General features: G+C 43.1%; 1 protein-coding gene across 1 annotated transcript in view; it reads left to right on the top strand.

The window, feature by feature from the left end:
- akap6 (A kinase (PRKA) anchor protein 6) overlaps positions 1-13515 on the top strand; it is a gene marked incomplete at its 3' end in the record, with an annotated part of 146633 nt that overhangs the window by 31965 nt on the left and 101153 nt on the right. The window contains exons 10-12 of the mRNA XM_076107405.1: positions 754-876; positions 10075-10171; positions 11383-11585. Coding sequence (XP_075963520.1) covers positions 754-876; positions 10075-10171; positions 11383-11585 — 423 coding nt within the window. The remainder of the gene's footprint in view (positions 1-753; positions 877-10074; positions 10172-11382; positions 11586-13515) is intronic.

The raw sequence follows: 13515 nt of genomic DNA, 5'->3' as shown, positions 1-13515 counted from the left end.
CGGGTCTCGTTGTTTTGTTCTTTTTCTGTCCTTGAATTAATTCATCTGGAATCGGCTCTGAAACACCGTCCAGCCGCTCTCCCTCTCCTCTCCTCTCCTCTCATCATCACTTCTCTCTCTCCTCCTCTCCTCTCCTTCATCCTCTCATCATCATCTCCCCCTCTCCTCTCCTTCATCCTCTCATCATCATCTCTCTCTCTCCTCCTCTCCTTCATCCTCTCATCATCTCTCTCTCTCCTCCTCTCCTTCATCCTCTCAGCATCTCTCTCTCTCCTCCTCTTCTTCATCCTCTCATCATCTCTCTCTCTCCTCCTCTCCTTCATCCTCTCATCATCTCTCTCTCCTCCTCTCCTTCATCCTCTCATCATCATATCTCTCTCCTCCTCTCCTTCATCCTCTCAGCATCTCTCTCTCTCCTCCTCTCCTTCATCCTCTCATCATCTCTCTCTTTCCTCTCTTCTCCTTCATCTTCTCATCATCATCATCTCCTCCTTCCAATCTGTTTCTTTCTCTCTTCTGTTGAATGTTCTTACCTGTTGGATTTCTTTCAGTTTTCCCTTCTTCTTCTTCTTCTTCTTCTTCTTCTTCTTCTTCTTCTTCTTCTCCTCGTTCTCTCCATCCTCTGCAGTGTGTTCTGTGTTGTTTTCATGTGACTCCAGCAGAATTAATTCTGCTATTATTATTATTTTTTTAAATAATGTGACTGAATTCTCTTTCTCTCTCTCTCTCTCTCTCTCTCTCTCTCGTCCCCAGTGTTTCGTGCAGCAGTTGGACGGGTTCATCTCGTGGCTGCAGGAGGCGTTGGACAGCACAGACAACTGGACGCAGCCCAGACAGGAGCTGGACAGCCTGAGGGCGTACCTGGACACACACCTGGTGGGAACACACACACTTCTATGCTTTATTTACTCGCAAGGACCCTCATTAACATAAAACATAACCTAATTCTCACTTCAACCTTAAGGGCTTAAGTCTTATCCCTCGAGCAGTCCTTTAAAGACGTGAAGACCGGCCAACATGTCCTCAGTCTGGGTCCTCACAAAGATACAAATACAATAACACACACTGTCAAAGCTCTCACACATTTAGGTGTAAATGTACATGAGTGCTGTGTACAATCACATGTTTATACGCACATTGGACATGGTTATATGAACATATATTTGCATTCATGCATATGGATGTGCCTCACACACACACACACACACACACTTCACCTGCCACTCTCGCCTGTTTGAACGTTGACTCTGTATTTAAAACAGTTGTGCAGAATCTCCTCTCGTGTTCCGACAGGGTTCCTGCAGATCCGTCTAACACAGGCTATGAATAGTATTAAAATGTCTTCAATCAATCTTACAAAAGTCTTAAAAATACTAAGATATAGGAAGTAGCATTTTATGAAACGCTTTGTTCCCTGAGATTACAAATTAAAAATCACAAAATAAATGTCGACATCATTTACAGAATGTCTCTCGCAGTAACTTCACACAGATCAAGAGAGCGGAATGAACAACAATCATATTTTATATTTTGCAGCCGCAATGATAAAGTTTCTGCTCGTTACTTTTCAAAATAAACTTCCGTCTTCACAAAAAACAACTCAGTTAGGTTTAGACAATAAAACTACTTAGTTATGTTGAAGGGAAGATGGTGGTTTGGGTTAGAATAACTGGACGTGGTTATTTATTATTTATTATTTATTATACCCGTCTGACCAAACACCCAGACTGCACCCACCAAGTCCAAACCAAAACTCACCTTTCAGATCCTCTTTTAAAGCTGCGTGTTCTTCATGTTCTTAGTGTGTCAAAGGTCAGTGGTTACTGATGATGATGATGATGATGATGAAGATGAAGACAGAACACACACTGACTCTTGTTTCATCTTCACTGTTTTTATCCTGATTTCTCTTTTGTTCCAATTTGTTTTCATCTGCGTCTCGTTCTCCTCCTCCTTCTGTTTCACCGGCGCTGCTCTGCCTTTTCTCTCTCTCTCTCTCTCTCTCTCTCTCTCTCTCTCTCTCTCTCTCTCTCTCTCTCTCTCTCTCTCTCCTGCCATTTTATGTTTGTTGTTTTCTCACCATCTGCTCTCTTCTTTCTTTTTTCTTTTTTCTTTCCGTTATTTATCTCTCCGTCTTCCATTTGTTTATTCTACTAAAAAAGAAAAAAAAATCAAATAACTGTCCCTGTGTTTCTCTAATTTACACACACACCCTTTAAAACAAGCGAGCGCCTATAGATCAGTGAGTGCTGCATCACACACACACGCACACACACACACAGGCGAGAAGCACTTTGGCGATTACTCACTCTCTTTATGGCAAACATATGGGCTTCACACACCAACACACACACGCACACGCACGCACACACTCATACAGACATCAAGTATGAATGTAAAAAACCAACTGATGCACAATGCTAAGTTTCTACACACACACACACACACACACACACACTAAGACAAATAAACCGATTGTATTTGCATAGAAGCCTACAAATGCAAACATACGTATGTGCACAACAGTAGGCGTGTGTTTTAGACACGCACACACACACACACACACACAGTTGCTATTTGCATACATTTGCATGTTCCTAGACAGATTTCCAAATCAGCATCTCCATATCCGTCCCTGAAGAACAGCATCACACACACACACACACACACACACACACACACACACACACACACACACACACACACAGTTGTCTTCTCTAAATATGCATTTCTGCTGTGTTTGTTGGTTTGTTTACACGTGTTGACTTTGTTGTGGGTGCCAGCAGTGCTAACGTTAGCGGCGGTTAGCTTCAATTAGAATTGCCGGCTCTTAATTGGCGCGTCTCGTTAAATAAAGCAAAAAGAGGATGAAAAGGCATCGCTAACGGGACTTTGAACCGCCGCGCCGTCGATAGCGCGTCAGCTAACCGACTCCGTGTTTGTGTGTCTGTGTCGATAGTCACACTCACACTTTGTAGTTATTAGTGTCTTTGGGTGTGTAATCGTGTGTGTGTGTGTTCTTTATTGATTACTGCAGAGAGCCAGGTTTTCTCTTTGTCTTTCTCTCTTTTTTTATAACAATGTGTTTACATTTTACTCATCTGTTTTTACCGAAGACGTTTCTGAGGAAATGTAACTGCTGACTAGATTATGATCACTGCCAACGGGTTCCTAATTCAGGAAGTGTGACATCTTTTAAGACGTAGAAGAATAAAACACTGGTTAAAAGTTTCCTATTCAACATTCAGATCATCAATATCTCTTCAAACTACTATTATCTATGTAAACATATAGAGGAGCAGGCCGGCCGCGTGACATTTAGTGCATGTTAGTCAGGCGGTAACCTCCGGTTCTCCCGAATGAAGCCAATGTGGAAGTACCTCAAAGCTGCATTCTCTCTAGTGTCCACCAGGGGGCGACTCCTCTGGTTGTATAGAAGTCTATGAGAAAATGACTCTACTTCTCTCTTGATTTATTACCTCAGTAAACATTGTAAACATGAGTTTATGGTCTCAATCTCTAGTTTCAAGTCTTCTTCAATGCAGCATGATGTTCATTTAGTACATTATGGTCCATTTAGATTCAAATAGACCATAAAGCAGGGGATGCTTTAGGGCGGGGCTACACAGTGATTGACAGGTCTCTACCAGAGATGTATACGGCGTCTCTACGTCACTCCTCCTCAGTCCAAATATGGTCACTTCCTGTTCACTGGTAGCAAAAAAAACAGGGCGGCGTCGACCAAAATGCTTTAAAACATCAGTCCACAAACCAACGAGTGACGTCACGATGACTACGCCCACTTCTTATATACAGTCCATGATGTTAGAGCATGTTAGCTCACCGCCGCTGCTCTCATAAGGCGGTTACAGCTGATAACTCCGTCCTGACCGTTGGCGTCGACGTGAAAGCGTAGCGCCAAACCTCCGGTTCCCCCGTCAGACAAACACTGTTAGCTCTGTCAGCACTGTTAGGGGAGGAAATAGTACGTTTGTAGGGGACTATTTTCAGCAGCGTCTTAAGCCACATGTGGTGCTTTAGTGATTATTTTATGTGGGATTGAAACAGAATAAACTCCAGTGTGTTGATGATGACGATGAAGAACAGTGAGGCTCATTGATGAGTTGTAATGGAGCTTAGTGATACATTCACTGCTGGTTCTGGTGTTGTCATGAGATTTGTTGACAATAAGAACAACAGAATATCTCCACACTTATCCTTTAATCACGCTTTAGTTATGCAAAGTAGTTCATACAAATGTCATTTTTAGGAGACAACGTTGCTCTTTGTTTCATTCTGTCTCTTATCTGTTTGTTTTTTGTCTCTCTTTCCTTCTCTCCGTCTCTTTTTTTCTTTATTTCTCTCACACATACTCACACACTCTGTTACTCTCTCTTTCTCTATATTGCTTTCTCTTGCACACACAAACACACACACACACACACACACACACACACACACACACACACACACACGCACACGCGCGCGCGCGCACACAAACAAACTCACAAACACACACAGCTCCAGGGCAGCAGTGGGTGGAGTGGAGCTGCTCTCCCAATTGAATATTTGGTCCAGCTGGCGTGTGTGTATGTGTGTGTGTGTGGGTGTGTGTGTGTGTGTCTATATGTGTGTCTATATGTGTGTTTTAGGGCGCGTGGAGCAAATAAGCACAGGTCTTTCCGGAACCCCGGGGAGATCAGTGAGGCGAGAGGATGCAAGCAAACACACACACACACACACACACACACACACACACACACACACACACACACACACACACACACACACACACACACAGGCTGCTCTTTGTAAGGCGCTGAGAGATGGCGGCCAATGAAAGGCCTATTGATTGGGTCTGATGGGCGATCCAGGCCTTTGAATCCCATTACCAGCAGCAACACACTAGTGGTGGCAACATGAGGGGGGGGGGGGGGCTCTCCACGACTACCACCAAACTGACTAAATCTGGAAATGCAGATTATGTGAAAACGCACTGAAACGTCTCGAACAACAGCAAACAACAGCTGAATCTCTTCTTCTTTGGTTGAACAACAAACTGTTGATCTCAGTCTCGTCAGGAACGGCGCTCTGCTGAGTCTCAGCTGATCTGTTGTCACATGATTACTAAGAGGTGTGAGGGAATTAGTTTCTCTTCACTGTTTTACCAAGAGTTGGATGATATAGTTTGCAATTCATTTGCACGTCAATATTTTTTTCCACGCAAGAATATTAACCTGAAAAAAGGCAACTTTTTCTTTCAAACAAGGTCGATTTTTTGGAGCTTTTGCGCTGCGAATAAAGTCATCAACCAATCAGGTTGTGGAGAACGGGTGGTGTTGTGCCTATATTTAAGAAAGGACAATACAAACCAAGATGGCAAAACTTTATTACTCCATTCAATCTTGACAAAGGCAGCGCAGACCACATCCACTCCTTCAGTTCTTACCTTTCACAATAAAAGCCCTAGACGTCTAATATTCTCAGGCAAGTGTTTTGCCTTTTCACGACGTTTATTTGTCACGTTTAGAAGAAGAAGAAGAAGAAGAGAGGAAGAAAAATTATATGGGAGAGAAAATGTGAGACGAGGGATTAAAGGTGACAGAAAGACAAAAGAACGGAGAGGATGGTGGATAAAAAGAGAGAGAGGGAGAGAAAAGGAGAGATTGAAGACGTAATTTGTTGGAAAAGAGGGAGAGAGAGAGAGAGAGAGATGCAATTCATGAAGGGAGGGGGAAGAGAGAGAAATGCATTTTATTGCTTCATATAAAAGGTGTATGCAGGAAAAAAGAGAGAGGGAAAGCAAAGAGAGGGTGAGGAAACACACGCGCACACACACACACGCACACACACACCCACACACACACACACACACACACACACACCTCGGGGAATACAGCCGTATAGTTTCTCTCGGCTCTGTCTGAATGGAGACAATTTGATCATCATTATTACAAAGACTCTTTGATCAGATCATGTCTCATCAACCCGATCGTGTGTGTGTGTGTGTGTGTGTGTGTGTGTGTGTGTGTGTGTGTGTGTGTGTGTGTGTGTGTGTGTGTGTGTGTGTGTGTGTGTGTGTGTGTGTGTGTGTGTGTGTGTGTGTGTGTGTGTGTGTGTGTGTGTGTGTGTGTGTGTGTGTGAGCCTCTGATCAGCGCAGCTCGACACACACTCTCAATGTCAAACCTCAATGTCATCTCTCCGTATCAGCGCTGCACACCTCTTAGTGCCCTCGCTAATATGCTAATGCTAAAAAGCTAAATGATATTAGGTAGGCTTCTGAGGCCGTCCTACCCGTCGCTCCGGGCTAATATGCTAATGCTAACAGGTAATCTGATCACGCAGACTTTGAAGCAGCCCACTGGTGTGTGTGTGTGTGTGTGTGTGTGTGTGTGTGTGTTCAGGGAGTTGGAACGTTTTAGGCCACAGGACACAGCTGCTGAGAAAAAAAATTTAAAAAATCCACCTGCTTCTTTTTACCATTTAACAGTTTGAGTTTAAAACTAGATATAACTATATATAGAACACTACTGATGGTTAGTGAGCTGCAGATTTATTTATGTTTTGAAAAAGTGGATGCCACTCATTGCAACCAACGGACACGAATTGGTTGCCAATTTCTGAAAAAGGTTGCCAATGACCCCTTACTGTTGAGCCTAATAGTGAGACCACTGATTTAACTTTCATTGTTTCTGTGCAAACATGTGTCTTGCTGCTGTTTCAGGCTCCGCCTCCTCAGAGGTCCTTTGTGGCCGTCATTACTTTACGATCCATTCTGAACCTGTCGGTTTTGTTAAAGTAGCAATAGACTATTTATTTGCTTTAACTTATCATTATAAAGTAAATGTTAATGTTGGTTCCCTATAAGCCTCTCTTTGAAAATACAGGTTTATCTGCCACCAGTTAAAATCTCCATTTACAGCACAAAGGAAGTATGTCAACCATTGAGCACCCAAAACAGGAAGAGGGTTCTGTTTTCCCTGTTAGCTATTGGCAGCCATCCCCAGTTTACTTCCAGTTACTATCACCAGTTGTCAAACGGTGGAAAAAAGTAATAACGCTGTCTCCTGTGTCTGACTCACACGATGTTTCTCCTTTCTGAAAGTAGTGTGACGTCCTAAAAAACTCAGAATTGCTACTGGAGTACGTGGTGTGGACGGACGGGTCAACAAAGCATGTGACTTGAGAGACAGCGGTTTGTTTCCTTCCAACATCATCGTTTGAAAGTCCTTGAGGCAAGCGGTTGCTTCCTGTTCTGCTTTATGAAAGGTGACCAGGCGGCAACCTCCGGTTCTGCCGAGTGAAGCCGAAGTGGAAGTGACTAAAAACCTGCATTATCTCGAGTGTCCACCAGGGGGCGACTCCTCTGGTTGTATAGAAGTCTATGAGAAAATTACTCTACTTCTCTCTTGATTTATTACCTCAGTAAACATTGTAAACATGAGTTTATGGTCTCAATCTCTAGTTTCAACTCTTCTTCAATACAGCATGATGTTCATTTAGTACATTATGGTCCATTTAGAGTCAAACAGACCATAAAGCAGGGTATGCTTTAGGGCGGGGCTACACGGTGATTGACAGGTCTCTACCAGAGACGTATACGCCGTCTCTACGTCACTCCTCCTCAGTCCAGATATGGTCACTTGCTGTTCACGGGTTGCAAAAAATACAAGATGGCGACGGACGAAATCAAATTCGAGGCTTCAAAACATCAGTCCACAAACCAATGTTGTGTTGCATTGTTCACTCCGTCTCAACTCAACTCGTCTCATCTTTGTGGACTTCCTGCTGATGAACATTATGAACGGATCTTAAATGTAGTTTTGGTTTCTTTGAACTAAAACCTTTTTATCTGGAGGAGAAACGTCAGCCCACCAGACTTCACTTCTACAAACTATACACTTTATTTTAAAGTTTCTATTATTTTTATAGTCCCTAGCTTTTCTCTGTTCAATAGTACATCCATAAACACACACACACACACTGTCCTTGTCTTATCTGTCTGTCACACACTGACTGTCTCTATTTCCTTCTCTCTTTCACATAAATACACACAGCCTCTTATTACCGCCCGCTGTCCGACGTGCATAAAGGCAGAGCTGCTCTGCATGCCTTATCATGCCGTGATTGATGGCTGGCTGTTCTACTCTTATCGATTCTATGCTCTCCATATATTAAACGGAGCCGAAATCGCTGGTGGAATAAGCTGGCTGAAATATACGATCGCTCTCCGATAGCCCGGCTAATCTGCCACCAAACCTAATTCATTCCTAACATGAGCCGGCCCGATCCCACAGACGCAGACAGTCACGCTGTGTTTTAGTAGTGCTGATAAATGTACTTTATGTTTATTAGCTGTGAGGTATTTTTCACCAGCTTATCTGGAAAATGATGTGGGGGCAGAGTGGGTGCCTAGTCTGTAAAATGACTCAATCAGCCGTGAGATTTGAAGTAATTTACGACGTTTGCGAGGCGGTAATGATGGCAGAATGCAGACAGTCATGTTCTATTTGGATAATAATGATGTATGAATGTGTTTACAGGGGGGGGGGGGGGGTGAAGAGATATAGCTGGTGGTTTTGGTTCTCAAAGTGATATTTTATTGTTTATCTGTGAAATGTTACATGTAAAGAACAGTGTTGAAGCAAGGCACTAACGCTGCCAGGGTTGAGGATTCAACTTCCGAACACCATTAAACTCATAGTCAATCTAACTTTAGGTCATTGTTGTTATTATTATTAAAGCTTTGATTTATGGTACTTTATCATAAGTTTGTGTAATATGAAATATGTAGTGATGATCTATTTTCTTTTTCTAAATTCGTCCAAAACTTCCAGCTGCAGACCCTCAGAGTGTGTGTGTGTGTGTGTGCGTGTGTGTGTGTGTGCGTCCCATCCGTCTCCACTGTGTGTATCTTGCTCCATAAATATTGGTGGTGTGGAGGTCTGACCTTGTCGCGTGTTGACGGATGCCGTCGCCCGTCCATCCCTCACTGCAGACCGTCTGAGGCAGAGACACGGATCTAACAACAACACGGGGGGGGGGGGGGGGGACACACGGTTTTAATTGTTTTGTATCAATACATGCTTTTCATCTTTTCTCAGATGACAGTACAATCCTGTATTGTCTCTTTTGCTTTGTTCTGGTAAAGTTTCTTTCGGTTCGTTTTATTTTGTAAAAATAGAAAATGAAACTGAAAAACAACATTTATTTATTTATTTAATGATACAAACGGGTGAGATCTGCCTCAGAAATATATTTAGGCTGATCAGAAAACATCACTGACACACACACACGCACACACACACAGCAGAGTCTTGAGAGCATTGTGTGTGTGTGTGTGTGTGTGTGTGTGTGTGTGTGTGCGTGTGTGTGTGTAAGTGAATATGCGTGTGCAGCATTTCCCATGGCAGCACAGCAGGATGTCAGAAGTGGTTAAGTCTTGAGGACTGAGCACCTTGAGGCTTGACACACACACACACACACACACACACACACACACACACACACACACACACACACACACACACACACACACACAGATCAGATCAGAAAGGCTGTACTGTTGTCCACAGATCTGACTGCAGTGTTTTCCAACACCGCCTCAGGCTGCTCTGCGCCTCCATCCATCTGTTTATCATCCATTCATACGTCCATCCATCTATATGGTTTTCCATTATTTTAACTCCTCTTCTCTCTTAGAGAGTGGAGAGAGAGAGAGAGACAAATATTTTCACAACTCAATCTTCAGATGAATCTTTTTCAAATCAAACCGGAGTCATATCCCTTCTTCCACCTCCTGAAACATCCATCATTTCTGTCAGTAACAGTAACTCTGTGCTCCTCGTGTTAATGATTTGGGAGCAGAGTCGTCCCAGCAGCAGTCACATGATCATCAGACGCTGTTCACATTATGAGAACCACTTCATTTGGAGGTCAAAGTTGAAGCGGAAAAGAGTGTGAACTGTGATGGATGTCCAAAGGACAGTTCTAGTTTATGATTTATTGTTCACCGTTGTGTTTAAATGAGCCGGATCTCTTCTGGTGCTGATGAAGATCTTTGTGTGTTTCAGAGCTTCAAGCTAAACGTGGACAGTCACAGCGCTCTGAAGGAGAGCGTCATGGAGGAAGGCCGAGCACTGCTCACCGTCATCACCTCCAGCCAATCAGGTAGGTCCTCACTCACACACACACACACACACACACACACACACACACACACACACACACACACAGGTGGTCATAACGGAGGCCCCCGACTCTGTTCCATTCATTATTAATATTTGGATTAACAGATTGACCTTCAGAGAGGAGAACTGGTTTGAATGTAGCCGAAAGAGACGGACGGAGAGATGAAGACAGAGAACGAGACGGAGAGGCAGATTTAAAGAAAAAAGCCAGCGGGCAGGGCTGGCAGGGAAAATAAATATTCAATATGTTTTATATTTTCAAAATCTTTGCAGCCAGAGAGAGAGAATAAGCAAAAGAAAGAGAAGTTTTTTGCTCCCTTGTTAATTTGATCTCAAACAACAGCTTCATTAAGGTTCAGGAACCTTTGAATCATTATTTTTGCCTCTGACGAGCTAAATGTGTAATCTACACTTCCACTGGAGGTTAAACGTTCATAGCTACACCCACGACAAACTATGCACCCTAATGCGTAGATATCACACAAAGTTATTATTTATGTTGTCCACATAATCGTGAATGAAGAAGTTGACACGTGTTGCTGGACTTTATGAGGAAAAGACAAAAAAGTAGCATTTCGTAAAGTATCTTAGGAACCGTTGTGTGAGGGTACGTTGACGTAAACACACGTTGGTAGACGGACTGATTGACCACTTTTACTTATTTTTGAAGTACAGGATGACGGCTGCCTACAAAACCAAAACCGCTAGTCTGAAATCGATTATGACGTATTAAATATGAATGTATAACTTCTTGTAAAGTGCTGTGCAGTAAGTACAGAGAGGCCTCGTTACTCGCTGATCCAGATGGGACCGGTCGGGGGGGGGGGGGGGGGGGCGTCTTCCACGTGGTCCAGGACGACCTGTTCATTGACTTTGGTGGAAAGTTCCACTCGTAGCCGACACTACGCTGCTGGAGGCCCAGAAGGGAGGCTCGGGAAAACCAGAACCAGTACAGAGCGGGGCAGACTGTCAGACCCTGTTTCAGTCAAATTCGAGGTTTTCTGGCAGCTGCAGATCTTTTCCAACACAAAACACTACAGTATTTGACCACAGGGGCCGCCAAAATCCTCCTAGAATGAAAGTCTCCTCTAAGACGAGCTCGTTTGTAACTACTTTGTCAATTGGTTGTGACGCAAATGTGTCTCTCGTTTCTTTCTCTCTCGGTTTATCCCTCCATCTCTTGCCCTGCAGGTCTGAAGGATATCCTCCATATGGTTTCCAGCCAATGGGATCAGCTCCAGCGGCAGATCCGGCGCCAACATGGCTGGATGCTCCGCGCCCTCCGCTGCATCCAGGCCCGCCTCTTCTACTCCAGCCAATCGCACGAGCCCTTCGCAGCCTCGGGCGACGTGTCGGCCAATCGGCAGGCTCCGTGCCCTCCGGACAGCCTCAAAGTAAGAAAACAACGGTGTTTTTTATTTTTCTGTTCAGCTCTGAATCTCTCTGTTATTCTGTCCATCTGTTCATTGTTTGTTTTTTACTTTGGTTGATATCCTTCCATTTCCTCTCTGGTTGATCCCGGTTATCCCTCTCTCTTATTCTATCACACACACACACACACACACACACACACACACACACACACACACACACACACACACACACACACACACACACACACACACACACACACACACACAGTCAAGTCAATCACACACACACTTACCCAGGGTCCTTTGTAAATGTCTTTGCAACGTTTGCATTGGCTGACAATTAATGTCCTGATTGGTTTCTCAGTTGTCATTGGCTGCTGGTTAATTGGCTGGTCTTAGTTAATTAGATGCAATTAATGTTCCCTTTCTGTCTCTCTCATCGCGACAGTCCTGTCATTCACATCTTGTTGCTGCTGTGTGTGTGTGTGTGTGTGTGTTTAGACATTTTCCGTGAGTCATCTGTGGCCTTCTGGTTCTTTTCCTTCTACTTTATTGCTGTTTGTTTGTTCATTTTTTTCATTTGAATACCCTTCCTTCTTCTGATTCCTACAAACATCTCTATTTTATTTTATTTTTTAAATTCCTTTTCTCTTCCATTTCCTCATCTAAAATAAGTGAATAGGACCACTAGGAAAATAAATACATAAATGAAATTAAACAGCAAATGTTTGAGACAATCTTCTTCTTCAGTACTCAGGTTAGAGGTCTTTCAGGATAAACGTTTTAGAAGTGATCCAAGACGGTCCGGTGGAAAGCCCACTCAGATATTTCACATGAGACCCATTCAGGTACATTATGGTGCGTTCAAGCTCCACACAGTAATGGGTATTGGCTGAAGCTAAATTACAACGTTATCATGATGTGTTCACATGTAATCTCGTAAAATGTATTTTGGGCGAGAAACTTGAATAAATCCGGTTGTTTGACGGAGATGTTTTCACAGAAATATTAAATAGATATTAGAGATAAATTATGAGCTGTCCTAACATAAGCAGCTCATAATACATCATTAAAACTACCAATGACCCCCCAAACAATGCTGTCAAAGCAAATATTAAAAGAAAAATACACTCATTTGTTTCCTAATCTTTTGAATTATGTGTTTTTATACAATTAACCATTATAGATGATGATGACAAAGTTTAGGCCTTTTTGAGTTTTTTAGTTTTTTTTTTGGTCCAATTGTTCAAATATCAAACTTCAGTTATTAATTTTCTTTTATTCTCTCTCTTCCCTCTCCTCCCTCCCTCCCTCTGTTGTTTAAACATTCTTCTGCTCTTTTCTTCCCTCCTGTCCACCTTCCTTTATCCTCTGCTTCTCTTTAATGCATCCGTCTTTCATCATTTCCCTTCCTGGTTTCCTCTCATTCCATCAGTTTAATTTTGTTTTTTCTTGCCTATTCCTATTTCCTGTTGCTCATCTTCCTCTCCATTCTGCTTGTTCTCTCTTCCTCTTCCCCTCCTCTTCCTCTCCTCGTCCTCCTCTAGCAGACCTGACTCTGGTTGTTTTCAGATTGTTTAGTAGCAATTAGAGCTGCAGCAGCCTGATCACTGTGATCAGTCAACAGTGACAGCCATTAGCCAGCTACCACCTCTGTATGTGTGTGTGTGCACACGTCTTATAGTGAAAGTATATTTTAGTATGTGTGTGTGTGTGTTGTGTGTGTGTGTCCATTAGCTGCTTGGCCGCAGCACATTAACAGTCCATTCATTATCTGTGTGAATCTCCCTCTGCACTTAAAGCTTTGATCCGTAAAACCTCCAAACAACAAACTGAGGTGTGAACCTGCTGAATTATTTCTGTGTGCTGCACGTACTTCTGTGATATTTTGAATTATTCAGGCCATGTCTGTTCTGGGCAGCTGAACAATGAACCTAAACTAACAGCGAAG

The sequence above is a fragment of the Anarhichas minor genome, unplaced genomic scaffold (genome assembly GCF_050575085.1).
Source record: "Anarhichas minor isolate MPS153535 unplaced genomic scaffold, ASM5057508v1 ptg000038l, whole genome shotgun sequence".
In the NCBI taxonomy this organism is placed as follows: Eukaryota; Metazoa; Chordata; class Actinopteri; order Perciformes; family Anarhichadidae; genus Anarhichas; species Anarhichas minor.
The sequence above is the reverse complement of the archived record's forward strand: the minus strand, read 5'-3'. Positions and strand labels throughout refer to the sequence as shown.